The 17,608-nt window shown below is 38.9% G+C and overlaps 1 protein-coding gene across 5 annotated transcripts in view; it reads left to right on the top strand.

Annotated features, from left to right (window-relative positions):
* BCL2L13 (BCL2 like 13) overlaps positions 1-17,373 on the top strand; it is a 35,265-nt gene extending 17,892 nt beyond the window's left edge. For all 5 annotated transcript variants that reach the window (XM_063134855.1, XM_063134851.1, XM_063134853.1 and 2 more), the window contains 3 exons: positions 1,108-1,177; positions 4,082-4,225; positions 13,374-17,373. In XM_063134855.1, coding sequence (XP_062990925.1) covers positions 1,108-1,177; positions 4,082-4,225; positions 13,374-14,186 — 1,027 coding nt within the window. In that variant the 3' untranslated portion in view covers positions 14,187-17,373. The remainder of the gene's footprint in view (positions 1-1,107; positions 1,178-4,081; positions 4,226-13,373) is intronic.
* The last annotated feature ends 235 nt before the right edge of the window (positions 17,374-17,608 follow it).

Below are 17,608 nucleotides of genomic sequence, written 5' to 3'. Positions count from 1 at the left end.
ATTCAAAGTTCTTCTCACCTGGGGGAGGGGGCAGGGGAGTCCGTCAAAGTGTGATAGCAACAATTGCCACATAATGGGAAAGAGTGTGATTTCATATAATGCTGCAGAATTTCTAGATAACTTGATATGTTTCTGTTAAAAATAATTGAGGCTGTTATCCACATGCATGCTTAAGAAGAAGCTATATTAAAATATGAATATCAGTGTTTCTCGGTAAGAATGTTTTTTCTGAATGATGCCTTGTTTTTACTTTTATAAATCTAGTTCAGATGTTACACTAAATTATGATTTAGTACAACAAGAAGAAGCTGCATTGAACCTTGGGTGCTTGCACAGGTTCCCCTCTGTTTCCACACAGCTGCATTCAGAAGGTTTTGCTTCCGTTGTTAGATAACTGCAGTTTGTCATCCAAACCAGTGACAGTGGTTAACATTAACTGTGGTTAGTTTAAACGACAGCTTCAGAAACCATGTTTTGATGCTTGTTTTAAACTAACCATAAATAATGTTAACCACATTTTGTTTCATTCAGATGACATTACAAACCATGGTTAACTAAAAACTGAAGTGAAAGCTTTTAAAATCCTCCTACTTGGCTGCATGATAGGAGGAGTTTGGAAGCCTTCAGCTTCCACTCTTAGTTAATCATGCTTTGTTCCGGTTTGGTTAACCATGCTTTGTTCATACCATTCAACTATGAGATTGTATAGGTGGTTTGGAAAGTCTTATCTCAGCCTGATTCCACAGGGTAGCAATGAAGCTAAGCTCCAGGTTTGCCTCCACCAGAGTAGACTTCCTGATTGTAGCCTGTTTACTTTATTCCAGGGTAGTGACAACTGAAAAGTGGTTAAAAGATAACAATTCCTTAAGTAGTTTTATTCAGGTATTTGGCTATTCATTTTCTGTCAGTTACATGCTTGAGATCATTAAAAGAGAAAGCAAACTGATCTAATGCTATTTGTAGGTCTAAACTGACTTCCTGAAACCCGAAGGTTTTTGACATTTTTATGTTTGCTACTTCAGCAGTGTGCAAAAGTTGTTGAAAAATGAGTTACATTTTTTGTTTTGCATTTCCTTAGCCTCTTATTTTTGTTTTTCACTTGTTCAGACCAGTGACTTACCAGGAATACAAGGAAAGGACACAAGAAGCAGCAACTCATGCCACTGGATGGAGCAAGGTATTGGCTAACTCAAGTTTACTTTGAATTGGCTAAATGTCTACTACAGGCCAATGCCTATCTATGCCATCCATAGTATGTTTCTGATGTGCCTTGCCTATACTATAATGGAGGGGTGGAGAACTTTGAGTGTTCTGGGGGCCATTTTTACCCGCCAGAGCTGCACTCCTGCTTCCACCTCACAGAATTCCTTGGGGCATGCCAGCACTGGCCTTTAAAAATGGTTTTGCCCATTTACCACTATGGAGTGGTAAATAGGTCAAATTTAGCTTCTTCGCAAGCTTGTTGAGAACAAGCCAAATTTGAACGATTACTACTCTGTAGTGGTAAATGGGCTATTTTTTGCTGCTGTAAATTTTGGCAGTGAGGGCTGCATGCTTGCTCCTACTGTAATGCATGTTTGCCATGTTTCAGTACTACTCAAGTGCAGAAATTGGTATAGTTAGTACTTTACTGTGATAGTAAGGATGAAATTGCCATCCCACAAAGCAAGTATCCTGAGAGTATCTTGGCTTTGACTTCCAAGTTTTTTTAAAAAGCAAGATACTAGTATTTAGGTGGCAAAGAAGTCTGAAACTTCAAAAGTCAGTGGGGAGCATTTCAAGTAGTCATGATGGATAATACTTCATTTCTGCTCACAGGAATTTTTCTCCATAACTGTTAAAAGCAAAACAAATTTAACAAAATAAGCAAAATATTCACATAATGTATATGATTATTGGAATTACTTTTCATGGTAAAAACATTTGAGTTACTTTCTTGTAGAACTTGATTTTCTTTGAGCACAGAGTATATACAGCTCTGATTATACCCTCCCTGAAAGGCAACATTGGTTGGCTGTTGACTCCATGCCCAATTGAAGTTGCTGGTGACATTCCCATGCTAAATAACATAGACCCAACATACTTTGGGGAGCAGCTTCACTCTTGCCCATTTTCAGGAGAGAGCCTGCCCTGAGATGAGGGTTTAAATATTTATCCATGTATTAATTTATTTGTATTAAAATGTATAAACTGATTTTAGCTAACAAGGCTCCCAAAGTGGCATGCAATCATATCAAAAATACAATGCACAAAAAAAACCATAATTAAAAACTGAGAAGCACAATCCATAAGTCAGATAAAAACAAACCATCTGATGGAAGCAAAAATTAAACTACATTGAATGCTGATCTTGTGACAGTAGTTTTCACTAGTTCCTTAAAAATTTAGAAAAGCAGCTAGATGGCAGTTCAGTGTGGCTGCCATCTAGCTGCTATAGTTTAACCTATTGCTGATAGTGACTCCTGTGAAGGAACAGGGAGTTTTCAATGTTGTATGAGAGCTCTGAGGAAGCAGTGCCAGAACCTGACCTTACAAGTATTACGGAAGAAGTCAAAATTGGTTTGGGAGATAGTTCTGGTTCAGTATTCTATATATCTAATCTTCGTTTTAATATGTTTTAATTTTGATATGTTTAATTCATTTTTGTCTCATGGAACTGACTCATAAGAATGTTTAGCTGCTTTGGGTGTTTTGTTAAAGAGAAGGTGAGATGTAAGTTTTATAATTGTATGAAAACACGATTTCTGATGCATCAGCAGGCTTGATTGTAAGCAAACAGTGTTTCAGAGTACATTGCATTGTAAGCAAATGGCTTCATTGTAAAGCTACAGGTACTACTTTGATTTATATAGGAGCTGTTTTATTTGTTGTTGCTGTGCTACAATACATCTACCCATAAGGTCTTTGAAAATGTAGCAGGTACAACTCAGACTTTTCTGTTTTATCTTTATGACTGCATACTCTCTTTAAAATTGCCTAAACAGAGGGCTGAGTTGCTTGACACACTGGGCTCACTGTGAGTTATTTAACTCATGATGAGCCATGGCATGTACTGGAAACCATTTTGAATATGCAACTCCTGATGGATTCCTGTGTGTCATCCAAGCCTGGCCATTGGGGGTTAAACAACCTTTGCATAACTCTTGGTTTGTTGTAGGATGACCCCAGTGTGTTGTGTGAACCAGGTCACTTAGTGCTTGCAGGAAAGACTGTAATGAAAACAATATGTATAGGAATTATTATTTTTACCCAACGGCTGTTTTTCTTGAAAACCTGTCCTTTAGCATGAGAATTTGAGAGGAAATTAAAAGAATCAAGGAAATCTCTTGTCTCCCAAACAGTTTATAAACTGGTAGACTTTTCTAAAGGAGGAAAACTGAGATCTCTTGTCCTCCCCTTAGACGTTGCCTAGTTCCTTAAGGGATTAGAGATGTAGTTCATCAGTTTGCTTCATTTTTAATAAAAGTTTCCAATATGTTCTACCTATCAAAGGTTTTTTAGGTATTAATGATTCTAATTATATCCCCGCCCCCTCCCAACTTGGCAAACAACTTGGTATTGTGGGTACTTTGTGAAAAGAAGCTCAGAGTTTGCATGTTTTGTTACTTGAGGGAATATAGATACCGATACCCTTTTGGGCTTCCCTTTTATTATTTGAATTGTGTTCTAGAAAAGAAAGTTTGAAGTAGAAAAAGAAGCAAATTTGAAGGAAACTGGGGGGAAACGAACAGTGCAATCCTATGTATGTCTACTTAGAAGTAAGTCCCAGTGAATTCAGTAGAATGTACTCCCAGATAAATGAGTATAGTATTGGAGCCTGCATTCTATCCTTTGGAAATAAGATGGGCATGATTTGAGTGCACATGAAAGTCTCCTGCTGAAGCTAAGCATATTATCTAGGAGCAATATGCTCATTTTTGTGGCTTCTGTGCATTACCACATTGGGAGCTAAACATATTTCAGTTATCTAAAATTTTAGATGACCTTAATGTTCCCTAGGCACTCTTTGGAAAAAGAATCGTGTCATTGAACTAAAGTCCTGCAATCCCTATTCATATCTCCCTGTGGCTTTCCCCTCAAGGTTTTAGTGCCTCTGGTGATTCTTCAGCAATTCCTGATGGAGCTGACAAGACGGGGCCAAGAGCCACTTGGTGCACTGGTGAATTTTGGAGTGACCTATCTGGAGGACTATGCTGCAGACTATATCATCCAACAAGGTGGATGGGTAAGAAAGCAAATGTCTGACTATTCCTCCTGAAATAACAAAGTTCAGATGTATGTCTCTCAGTGAGTTTTAGAGTTTACTAGAGGTTCAAAAACTGCTGAATGTTTGTCCATGGCAAAGCACAGAGACATTCTTTAGGACGATGGTCGGCAACTTATGGCTTTCCAGATATGATTGGACTGCAGCTTCCATCAGCCATAGCCAGCCTAGCCAATGGCAAGGAATGGTGGGAATTGCAGCCCAGCATCATCTGGAGGGCCACAAGTTTCTCACCCATTCTTTGTTGAAAGTGCTTTTAATTAAAAATGCTCACGGACCTTCATGTGTTGCAAAGCTCATTCCTAAATATATTTTGTAAAGCCTGGTCTAGTCAACTTCCTTATAGCCATGGGCAACTCCGGAGTGTCCATTTAGACCAACTTTTTGTTACGTTGATTGAACCTTTCTGAATATTTTAGGGGATGTATCATGCATCTGATGAAATGGATTATAGTCTATGAAAGCTTATGTCTTGATATAAGTATGTTAGTCTTTAAGGTGCCGCAAGACTTTTTTTTTAATTTGTTTTTTTATTATTATTGAAGGTAGAGGGGAACATGAACAATATACATCCCCCTTCCTCCCTTCTGTTGCAACTTGATAGTTCAGCTGTAGCTGAGCTGGCATTCAGATTATTCCTCTCTGGGAGGTAGAACACTGCCAGATTTAAACAGAATTAATCTGGGATTAGTGAAATGACTCTCAAGTTGTTTTTTATTGTAGAAGTAAAGCTGGTCAGTGATTAGAAAATCCAAAGAGCAAGAACATCATACTAATAACCTCCTTTTAGTATTTTCATTTATAAATATTTTGATTTTGCAGAAGATACTTGGAGAATGCAGACAGATGTCCTACCCATTAAGTTTTCGTCACACCCTTCTCCCTCATTCCCTTTTTTTACTTACTAGAACGAGCATGTTCTTGATTGGGAGAAATTGCTTTTTTTCATGGTGCAATAGCAAATACTTATATTTTTTCTTTTTGACCTTTACTTCTTGCAGAATGAACCAGGACTCCTACATCTGTTTATGCTTTATGCCTTGATTTAATGAAAATGTCTCCAGGACTTTTTTTTATTGGCACATATAATTCTTCATGTTTTACTCTCCAATAATGTTGCTCCTTTAGATGTTATTGTAACACTCCCAGACTATGTTCGAATCCTAAACATCTTCTATAAAGGCTTTTATAATCATACCTGTTACAGCATTTCACTGTGTATGAAAAATCGGAGATCCTAGCTCTGTCTGAGGTGGAAGGGTGTATTCAGTGTGTGACAATGTTTGTATTTGGCTTGACTGTTCCATGAACCATGCACTTATCTATTCACCTCTAACCAGGCATAAAATTGTACTGACACAGGCTGCATAGCCAACAGGGCAGAGTTATTTTTAAAACTGTGCAGGAAAGGTGAGGAAAGAATTGAAGTGATGATAATTCTTTTTAAACTGATAATTCTTCTTAAACAGAAAATATTTGACATGATTAACTGCTTTGAGGAGAAGAGTGGGATTTTTGCTAAAAGTGTAGGTATTTTTGTTCTGCATATGGTACTCTATGTTCAGTTTGTGGTAATACCCAGATTTATTTTGGTTTGGTTTAACCAGCTTGTATTTAAGAAATGGTGAGCTTGCATTGCAAGACAGATGTGAATGTTTGGTGCTTGCAAATTCATCAAAAACAAAAACATTTTTTGTTGCCAGGAGTCGTCTATAAAATTGCAATTCCAAGTTAAGAATGCTGCTGCTTGGAAGATCAGAAAAACTAGTAGATGATCTTTACTGATGGCGGTGTAGTGGAAAAGGAGTGTTAGCTGTGTCACTGCCTGAACTACTTCAACCCAATGGAAGATGTAGCTGAACTCCTAAATTACCTGTCATGATGAACCTGTCCAAGAAGGAGAGGAACCAACATCATGTGTGGGGGAAGGAACAGCTAAGAGTTCATTTAAAAGTTGAAAAAAGGCTAAAATTAGGCTGTTCAGCTACACCACCAGAGGCAATAGAGTTTAGAGTCTCCCTTTATGCTTCATTAGCCATATAGGAGTATTGCATTGGGGGCCCTACACTTCCTTATCAGAATGGCAAGAAATGTTCAACATACTCTTGGATTAATATATGAAAAAAGGGATATCTGTCATTTCTGTAGCGTGAGGACTTCATGTTTAGTATCAGGTCTTTCTACACCAGAAGAGCCACTGATAAAAATTGTACAGCCTCAGGGTGCAGATGTTCCAGACCCAGCAAGTTATTTTGTAGACATGAAAAATATTTGGTAAGTGACATGAAAATATTCATTACATAACATGGAACACAGAGGAATACAATACTAGGAACTACATTTTTAGCATCTTAATTTTACATTTTAGTCACCCAGTATTAGCACAGTGAAAATGGAAATCAGTGTCTGACACTTGTGCCTGTGGTAGCTTTTCCCATATGCAGAGTATATTTTGCAGAAAGGGCAGGAAGATTCGACCAGAAATGTGTTAATTGTATAAAAGCTAAACTTGGAACTAGCTTATTAAAAAACCTGAAGTAGTCTCTACAGCATCCTTTTTTGTTTTATTTGTATATAGCTCCTGTGTATCACATTTTTCTACTTTTGCTTTTCTAAGTGAGATGGCTTATACATATCTTGAGTATAAAGCAGTCATTAATAAAGATAAAACTGGCATTAAGGGTGTTTTTTTAAGTACAACAATCTCAAGAATGGAAATGCAGTTACAAATTCTACATCCTCCTAAAGTCATGCCTATGTAAAGAATAGCTAAAGTACAATGGTTACCCAATCCAATTTGTTACCAAATTTGGAAGAAGTTTTAAGAGCTGCAGAAGGAGGCAGGGGGAGGAGGAATTGATTTAATTTTAAGAGGTAGAAATCCAATTCTCAGCATTTTTATAGACATAGCTTGCTCTCCTAACATTACTTATAGAAACAAGAAATCACAGGAAGGTTTCATGTTTTCCACTGGGTCAAAGCAAAAAACTTCCATTCTAATTTGGCAGCAGCTTAGCTCCACAGCTTGCCCCGAAGCTGTATTAGGACACAAACAAATTGATGTGCAGTGCGCACACTCCCTCTCCCTTCCTCGGTTTGCTCTCTCTCCGTCTCTTGTTTGCTGTGTCCGCTGCATCAGAAGCTTCTCCTGGAAAAGTGTAGCACTGTCAGTTTAGGTAAGATATTTCTACCAAAGTAGTATCTTTAATCTTAAAGTGCCAACTTTGTCCTCATTTCCAGTGTTTAATCTACATTGAAAAAGGCTTGTGAAAAATCTAAAAGGAATAAGGATGATTTAAAATTGTTTCTTGAAAGTTAGTATTCTGCATTGTCATCAGTCTACTTAATTGTGTCTCGCTTTTACTGGTCTTTGCATAAAAAGTATAATTAAATGCCTTTTGAACTCCTAATACCAATTGTCTTGTAAAAGGCAAAGTTGAATCTGCAGTACACAATTAAAGCCTTAAGTGTCCCTTACCTTTAGATTGAGATTGAATTCATAGAATGATTTGGAAGACAGGATACTTTTCCTAGTGATTGGCTCTAGGGCTAATTTTTAATCTTGGGATTTTGTTTGAGGTGATGAAAGAAAGTGTTGGCTTTTCAAACTGAAATTGATAAGTAGCTGCATTTCAAATTCTGATGGTAGATGTATATGAAGAAACTTTATTCTCCACTTGAGCTTGAGAATTTTATTCTTATTAGAAAGATAATTAGGGTCTTGCACCACAGTTTAATGCTCCTGTTACTTCCCAAGACTGTAACAGTGACAGGCTTTTTTTGAGAGCAGTTTTGCCTGGTTTAGGATTTTAGGATTTTGGCTTGAGATGACAAGGCAGAAATCCTTAGACACAGTGTATCAAAATAGCAACATGCTTCGTTATAGGCATCTGATAGAGTGTTTAGCAGCAGAGTAAAATGATGTACTTTCTTTAGGCTTTACTTGGTCACAGAAGTGAGATATCGAATTTGGGATAACGTCTTAGATGGGATACTTTGAATGTGATCATTGTTGGAAGAGTATATGGAATACTAGCTGGATTTTTGGTTGGCTTGTGAGACGTTATTGACATTTATGAAAGCCTACTGCAGCTTTTCAGTAATGGATATTCCTGTTTCTCTTAGGTGGCATAGCGTTTTACCACTGCCCTGCTTGAAAATGAAACATAGTGGGTTTTAATTTGATTACATAGTGAGTGAAACTATATTTGATGGGGGAAAGCTTATTTTGTTGAGTTAGGGTTTCTTGCACAGACTGATCATGGTCCTGGAATAAAAGTCCCCATAGATTTTGTGGGAGATATGCTCTCTAAAAGAAATGGGCAAATCTTCATTCTTGATAGCATAACTAGTATGACTAATGAGTTTAGATCTACCTGATCTTTAGTGTTTTTAATTTTGGCTGTATTGAAGTACTAAAACTTATCCTTCATGTACAGTAGCACTTAATTATAAACAATTTTATAGCCTGCTCCTATCTCCAGTGCTCTGGGCAGGCAACAAAAGCTTAAAAAGTCTATTAAGACAAAAAGATTGTCCTGGCAGAAGGCTGTGTGTTCAGCCCTTTCCATAGCCTCCCACCCTCTCTCCATTCACTTCATGCTAAAGGAGCCCACCCACTTCCAACTTTCCTGTATCTACTATAACATCCACTTCCATTCTTCTGTCTCTCCACCCTCCTCCCTCGTGTATACCCTTCGCTCTTACTGAAGCTGCTCCCTAATCTTGTTCCTCTAGCTCACTCTTAGGGAAGCCATATCTTTCCCAGCCCATACTTCTTCATTCCCACTGGAAAACTAAAACTGCTGCCCCCACACCCAGGGAGCCAACCTATTTGATAGGCTGTACTTTCTGATCTTGCATGGTTTAAGATGTCTTCATTGCTACTTATTTATTTATGTGTTTTGTACCCCACCTTTCTATTAAGAAAAATGATACTCAAGGAGGCTTATTATTTATTATTCTTTAGTTCTACCCTTTCCATAATTTCTTTAACTGTGAAGTACTGGCACATAAGAAAGCTGTTAAACTGCACTCTGAAGACTTTTGTTTGATCTCTGGCAGATGAGAGCACTTGTGGATGTGTGTAGACTCGGCATGTAACTTTTCTGTCAACTCAAATGGCATAAAATAGCCTGTTGTATGGATCTGGTGATACTGCTAAAAGGATTCTGTAGTCTGTGGTGCATCTTGAGTGAAATGGAGGTATCCACACTGCTTTCCTTTTTGAGCTTAAGAATTTGTATGATATTACTAGCTTAAAACAACTGAATTCCACATACATCTATTTATTGTACACACCACTTAATATTCTGCAACTTGAGGCATACTCTTAAAGAAAAGTAACTACATTCTTCGGCAGAACTGCCTAGAGAATCCCATTTATAGTATTTGAAAAAGGCATATATGACTGGATTATCCTCCACCCTACTCCATGAAGTCCAGGGCGCAAATGAATGCAAGGGAAATTTGGACAAGGTACAGACAAGGCTATACTGACCACAGAATAGTTGTTTTTAAATGGATATTGTTCGTTTTTGTTTGTATTTTATGGTTTTTATGGTTTTAAATTTTGTATATTTCTTTTAAATGTCACTGTTTTTAACTTTTGTAAACCACCCAGAGAGCTTCAGCTATGGGGCGGTATAAAAATGTAATAAATAATAATAATAATATACTTAAAACAAATGTATGGTCTTGCCTCCTCCTCTGCTTTTCTACAAACAGAATGCTGTTGCTACTCCTATGTAAATCTACTTGAGCATGCTTGCCATGCCATTTGAATCTTTATAGGCAGTACAATGCCAAATTGTCTCTCAATTATAGTGACTGAAAGAGAGGAATGGCAGCATGATGCTAGAGTCCCTTTGGAGGTAGAATTGTGTGTTTTTGATTTTCTCTTTTACTCTGTCCCACCAGTGTGGGGGAAGAATATTTCAACCTGTAGATCTTGGGGTACTTCAGTGTATGTTATTCTAAATTTTTTAGTTATCCTGATCACCTAAGAATAGATGTATTAGATTGGAGTGTCTGTCTTCAAAACTTAAATGCTGTTACTCAAAAATTAATCTGCTTATTCTAGATTGACCTACCCCACGTCAACAGTTAACTTTATCAGATACATAACACTTCAAATACTTAAAAGGTTGTCACACAGAGGAGGGCCAGGATCTCTTCTCGATCCTCCCAGAGTGCAGGACACAGAATAACGGGCTCAAGTTAAAGGAAGCCAGATTCCAGCTGGACAGCAGGAAAAACTTCCTGACTGTTAGAGCAGTGCGACAATGGAATCAGTTACCTAGGGAGGTTGTGGGCTCTCCCACACTAGAGGCCTTCAAGAGGCAGCTGCACAAGCATCTGTCGGGGATGCTTTAGGGTGGATTCCTGCATTGAGCAGGTGGTTGGACTCGATGGCCTTGTAGGCCCCTTCCAGCCCTGCTATTCTATGATTCTATGAGGCTAATAAGGCAGTAGGTAGGTATGTGAAAGTGTAGGATGTGAAGATGAACAGGCTGTGACATCTGTTACCCCATTGATCGCCAGTGTTGATTTCGCTGATTTAGCTGGCTAGACAGGTGTCGGCTTCCTCACCACTCCATGTGTGTCCCTCCTAAAGCTGTGTGCTCAGTGGAAGAGGACAACCATCCCGGATAGAAGGGGTGTACCGTTCTTTGGTCAAAAGTTTGCAATAGCTGCAATGTGAAAGTCTAAATTAGCAAAATGAAAATGGAGGACAGTAATTGCTATCCAGCTCTGTGGAACAGGTTATTTGTTGAGAAGCATACCTCTGTGCCTAGCCCACAGTTGATGTTAGAGGTAAAGATGAACACTAAAATATCCTTACTGGCAAATAACTTCTCTGCTCGTGCTTATACATATCCCTTCTTGGTTTTGCCTTTGACCTCCTGATGCAAAGTCCTTTTGGTTATCACAAATACCTAATAGAGGGTCTAGCTACATATGTTGTGAAGCATGTGAAAGGGTCTTTAATGTGAAAAAGTTCTTTCAGAAGGGGATATTTTCATTACAGTTCTGCTTTCTATTGCTTCTGTTTTTATATTACTCAGGTGCTAAAGCGAGGATGAGTAGTGCAAGCCAGCCTAGAGCTATGTTGAGAGTAGAAAGGGAACCATTCATGGGAAAATAACATTATCAAAACCACTGAGCCCATGAGACAGCTTGATCAGCACACAGAGAGGGTGGGTGGGGATTTACTGAGTAATTACTTTCTGTATGGCAGCAGTCCAGCCCCTGATGCAGCTTTCTACATGTGACACATTCCATTAGCACAGATGGATAGATGTGAAAGGCAGCTATCAGCAGAAGCTCTGAAAGCTTTGCCTGAGTGATGCATGAGTGCTTCTATCCTAACTGCAAACAAGGCTGTATATTCTATGTAACGTAAACAATTCTCATACCAGTATAAGGAGATGAGGTTAAGTTCCTTTATTCTAATGGGAGAAGGTTTGGACGCTTCAAAGTGTGGAGAAATTGTATTGTGACCTTGGAGGAATTTGAAGACTAGATTTCTAAAAATAAAAAATAGCTCCTTTGTGCTTCTGTACCATTTGAAGTTCCTGAGGCTTTGACTGTTTGCTTTCCTAATGGTGTTGGGACCTACTGTAAGAGTCTGAGATATTAGTACAGCACTGTTATGCAGTAATATCTGAAAATGTATAAGGCTTTTTTAGAGTTTTCATTTGTCAGATGGTAACCATCAGAACATGTTGGAGGAGGCTTCAACTACACTTCGTTTTCATCCTCCAGAAAATGACCCAGTTCACATGATCACCCTGGCTTAAACAAGCCACAGTAGCTTGTTTAAGCCACTGTGTCTGCCGAGCACTATTTGCCTAATTACATGCCCAGACACAGCTTATCATGTTAACTGAACCTAAGAGGCATGGCTTATTTCAGTGAGGGAACAACCCTCAAAACCCAACAACAGACTTGAAGGCAGATCTCTTTGAGCTCTTTATTTGTTTAGAGTAGACTTTCTAAAGGGGCTAGAAAGGACTATTACATACTTTACTTTGTGAGTTTTCCATCAGATAACTTAAAACTATAGATGCTATTAATGCACTTAAAAGTTCCGATAGACACTGCTCAATAATAAGATAGCTGAGCTTGTTATAGCCTTACAATCTGAGATCTAAAACACATTAATAAGGAGGAATAAGAAAATTGGCAATTATACTATAGGCAATAAACAATAAAGTTTCTGTCACAGGCTGTCAAAGTACACTTACAGCATAATCCTATAGATGTGTACTATGAAATCCCACTGAGTTCAGTGGGGTTTACCACCAGGAAAGTTGCTATAAAGTTGCTATTAACCTGGAAGTAAACTCTGTTGAAGTCAGAACTGGAGTGTAAGGAAGGATTTCATGTTTTGTTTTGGGTTTCAGTCACCAAAGCATAGTTAACTTTGAATGGTTACTAAAATTCATGTAAGCCATCCATAATTGTGGTAAATCACAGACAATTTCACTCTTTTAACTATAATGAAAATTCCCAGCTTTATTTGCTTTCCTGCAAGTCTGTAATGCAGCTCAAACTTACACTCTTCTGACTCTGTTTTTTCAAGTGAAATGTTCGTTATTAGTAATGTATAATATATGCAGCCACTAATCATGAAGCATTCCTCTGTGGATATACATTGAGAGCATCTGAGTGAATAATCCAGTCCTCTGTGACTAGACTTACTGTCCAGAGAAGTCCTTCAAATCTGTAGAGAACAGTAAATAGTGTGGGGAAAATGCCTGGACAGTAAGACTAACGTAGAGGATTGGGAAACCTGAAGTAAAGGGAAGGAAGACCAGTGCCATAAATTATTCATAAGTTTAGCCATCACACATGTTCCTCAAATAATTAAACTTCTGCATGGGTTTTTCACTCAGTGACAAGAGTCCTACCTTATTTCACGCCATGCGTCATATGGCTTATACTACTTAGAGAAGTCTTGGTTTCTCTGAGGTGCAGAATTAAGTCAAGCATGTAGACAAAGTACTCCTCTATAAAAAGTCAGTTCCTTTTATTTGGGCCTTCTGTAGCTGTTGTGTGGAACATTGGTATTTTTTTTACTGACTCTTGTGTGTTTTTCTTCCAGGGCACTGTCTTCAGTTTGGATTCCGAAGAGGAAGAGTACCACGGAATCATTGCTGAAGACAGCAATGACATCTACATTCTAACTAGTGACAACTCGGGCCAGGTGAGCCCCCCTGAGTCACCCACAGTGACAACATCTTGGCAGTCGGAGAGCTTGCCTGTTTCTTTATCAGCTAGTCAGAGCTGGCAAACAGAGAGCTTGCCAGTATCTTTGGGCCCTGAGTCGTGGCAACAAGTGGCTATGGATCCAGAAGAAGTGAAGAGTTTGGACAGCAATGGAGGTGGGGAAGAAAGGAGTGAAAATAACTCTTCAAACTCAGATATTGTGCATGTTGAAAAGGAGGAGATACCAGAGGGGGTTGAGGAAACAGTGTCAGAAGTGGGTCTGCAAACTGACACCACAAAGATGGGTTCCCAAGAAGCTCCGACTGCACTGCTGAAGATGGAATCAGAAGCTGAAATTGTGTCTTTTAAAAAGCCAAGTCCCTCTGCATCTTCACTCACTGAACACCAGAAAGAGGGAAAAGTAGTGGAGGTGCCAGAACCTGACCCTTTAGTCTTGAGTAAACCTGCCAAGCAGTTAACTCCTGCAGAAGAAAAGGCTGCCCCCATACCAGAGAAAATACTGCTTCCAGAAGAAGAAACAAAGGCAGGGAAGGAGAGCTATTCTGAAGAAAAGGAGAAGTCCCCTGCTGGAGAGGAGAAGCCCATCCTCTTGCCAGAAGGCAAATCCATTCTGCTGTATGGTGGGGCAGCTGCAGTGGCTATCTTGGCTGTGGCGGTGGGTGTAGCACTGGCACTGAGGAAGAAGTAGAGAACTCTTTGCAAGGAGTAGCGCCTGATCCACTCTTAGTTGCATTGACTGAGGGTTGTGGTGCCTGCTGTTAATGGGAAATTCATGTAACTTAAAGGGTGGTGGGCAGGGGCAGGGGTACACAGTAAGGCTAAGCCTAGGGACAATCATGTTTTCAATGGACTGGGACTGGATCTTCCTGTTTAACATTCAGGGGTGTCATTTTGAAGCCCCCAGCACATTTAAGTATCTAAGAATAACTGAAAAATGGGGGTGCTTTTACACTGGAAACTGGAACAGGAAATTCCTAGGGAATGGGAGAATTGGTTGTTACCCCCTGGAGGCTTCTTTTACATAGCTGCTATTGCAGCTTCTTGATTCCCCTCCACCTCTCAAATGAGAGGTTCTGTATTCCTGTAGCATGAGGCTGGTCTCCCTTTTGTCTCAGCTTCCTCAGGTACTGCACTGCTCCCTTTGACCTCCCAGTTTCCTTTTCATCCTCAAAGGGTAGTGCTTATTTAATACCTCTTTGCTTTATACCTTTTTTGCCCCCCCAAAACTTTCTCATTAATGAAATTCCCAAAGCTCTGTAATGTTGGATGAAGAAAGCAATACTCTCCCATGTAGGAGTGAAAATATAATATAGTTTGGGAAAATGTAATGTTCTTTGATCACCCATGTGTATTTGTCACTTTGGTGATTCTCTCCCCCTCCCTGTCCTCAATCCCCCAATTCATTCTGCTTTACTGTATCAATTTAGTTCTTAAAGCACACTCCTTTCATACAAAAGAAAATGGCAATATTTCTATCCAGCATTTATAAGCAAAATTGAGGTGAAGAGTTGAACAGACACCAGTTGTGAAATATAAATTTAAGTACTCATTTTGTCCATCTCTTATCTATTTTGTTTCCCCACATGTTCAGGAGTGGAATACATTTAGCCTTAAATGGGCTTTGACCACTGACTAATGAGCCAGATACGTCTTAAACACACACAAACAACTGATTCAGGTGGTTCAACCTAAAGAACACTGTGCTGTACCTTCCAATTGTTTGCCTGGTGCCTGGCCACAGGATGAGTGCTGATTTGAAAGCCACTAGTCTTGTACAGCTCCTTTATCTTCAGATAATCGCTATGTGTTACTTTTTAAAATCTAATCAGCTATAATTGATCTCAGAGAAGAATAAAATCGGATTCTTCTAGTCAGTGTTTGTGTTTGTATTGGAAATGACATTTAAATATTAAGGCACTCCCTATGTATTCCAGATCTGTGTAGTGGAGATGCTCCTGTGTTTCAAGGGATTGGTGTAGTTCTTGTTTGGCCTAGAGATGTACTGAAAATGTTTAGTCAAAGTGAAAACAAAATAATCTTTCCCCAAATCTCTCTTAAAACCCATGGGCTGCAACATATAGACACATTCTCTCTTCTAGCTACTCCCCTAAGTCTATCAAATGTCACTGATTTGTTTTCTAAATTCTTGGTGTCCTAATCTGGATATGATGACTCGGCACAGCAATCCAGTATCTAGTCATATATTGCTCTGTAGTAATGTTAAAGCGTAGAGTAGTGGTTTTCTCTTGTTCCTTGCCATAGCTGCCTTTTCTGGTTACCTTCTGTAGATTGGATGATCAGGAAATTCTTAAGCTTCTCTTCAATCAGACATGGCATTCCAACTTTCCATTCATGTAAATATAGTAAGAACTATTTCAAAGTATTGCACGTATGCTCATCATGTGGCAAGGGTGATTTTGTTTTTCTCCAGCGCTTGTGTAAAAACTGTTCTTGGAGCAACGACTTGGCAACAAGTGGTCTCCTCATGAATGATCTGTGTTGATTCTCTGTGTTACTAAAAAATGGTTGATGACTAAATTGCCCTTAATGATAAAGCAAATGCAACTTTGATTCATTTTAGGCATTTGCACATGAATAGAGAGCATGCTGTTCCCACAGGTAGCAGCCAGCTAAGAAACTGCTGCAAATGCCCTCGTTATGTAAGTGGCTCAAGTATGGGTAGGTTATTTTTAAGTAGATGCAACTCAAAGGGAAGAAGGAAAAACGAACTCCCACCATTTTTGGAGCTTTGCTGGGTTTTTTAAAATGCATTCCCCTTACAAAAACTCAAATTCATTATGACTTTAGTGCTGTGGCAATTGGCTCTAAAAACTGTGTTCTTAGTTGCTGGCTTCATGGCTTAGTGTGGTTCCCATTTACTTGCTATTCTTAACTCTTAATTCCATTTAGCATAAAATTGGCTTCCTTTGTCGCTAATAACAGTCAATTGATTTTTTTGGGACATCTGAGAATATCTGGTGGTAGTGATTGCATCAACATTAACTTTAGTACGGATGACAAAAGAGTTTGGTTCTAATGATTGTTGATTTAGGGTTGCATGTTTCCCTTACTATCAAAGCAGCTGTAAAAACTTAGGAACATTCTATGCACATTTCATGTTAGCAAACCAGGTGTGCACTCAGTACATTTGTCAGGAAGCAACTGCCAGTCCCATCTTCCTGGTGAGTGTACATGTATGATATGAGATCACACCTACATACATACACACAGTAATGTGTGAAGTGGCTCTTAGCTATATGGGAACTTTGGCAAGTGGGTTTAGAGTTGCTGGCTAGGTAATTTGCAATGTTTTTTTCTAGTGCTGTTTGTTAACCATTTTTCAGAATAAAGTGCCTCAGTGTGTTCCAGTGGGCTTTAACTGTTTTTCTTATTTATCTTTGCCTACCTTCTATTTTGTAGAGTTACTGCCCGAGAATGCTCTCCCCCTGTAACTCTAAACATGCTTTCGGAAATGAGGAAGACTCCCATGCTGGAGAAGGTGAAATAACCACAGCTGCTATGTGATTTAGCATAAGCATTTTTGCATGTTTCTCTAGCAACTACTGGTTCCAACCTCTCCTAGCTTGACACTATTGTACCAGTTTGAGTTCTTGATATTTAGAGGTGACACTTTTATTGGCCCGTTCAGAAGATACCTTAAACCACGGTTTTTACCACGGTAGTTAAAGCCGTGGTTTAAGATGTCTTCTAACCAGGGCCATTGAAGAACTCCATCATTAATTAGAAAGGTTTTGATAGGTTGTACATAGATGTTGCTTACTCTGCATGGACAGTTACAAAATTCTTTTTTACTGCACACACTGTTAAAACTATACATGAATTCTTCATCCTGTGAAATAAACTACTTTTCTTGACTTCTTTGGTAGGAGTATTGCCAATACAGTATTCCACCCATCTTCTAGATGGGGAAGGGGAAATGAACATGTGGTAAGCAACCACACAGGTGCCTGTTTTGTCTACTTTCAGCCATGTGTCTTGCTTCTACATATTAGTCATGTATTCATATGAAGAGGGGAGACAGTGCACAATTGTGAAGCTATCTCTTGAAGTGCTTCTCTCATTACCTGCACGGGTCTTCAAAATGCTATA

Source organism: Elgaria multicarinata, chromosome 9 (assembly GCF_023053635.1).
Source record: "Elgaria multicarinata webbii isolate HBS135686 ecotype San Diego chromosome 9, rElgMul1.1.pri, whole genome shotgun sequence".
NCBI lineage: Eukaryota > Metazoa > Chordata > Lepidosauria > Squamata > Anguidae > Elgaria > Elgaria multicarinata.
This window is presented reverse-complemented; position numbering and strand designations above follow the sequence as displayed.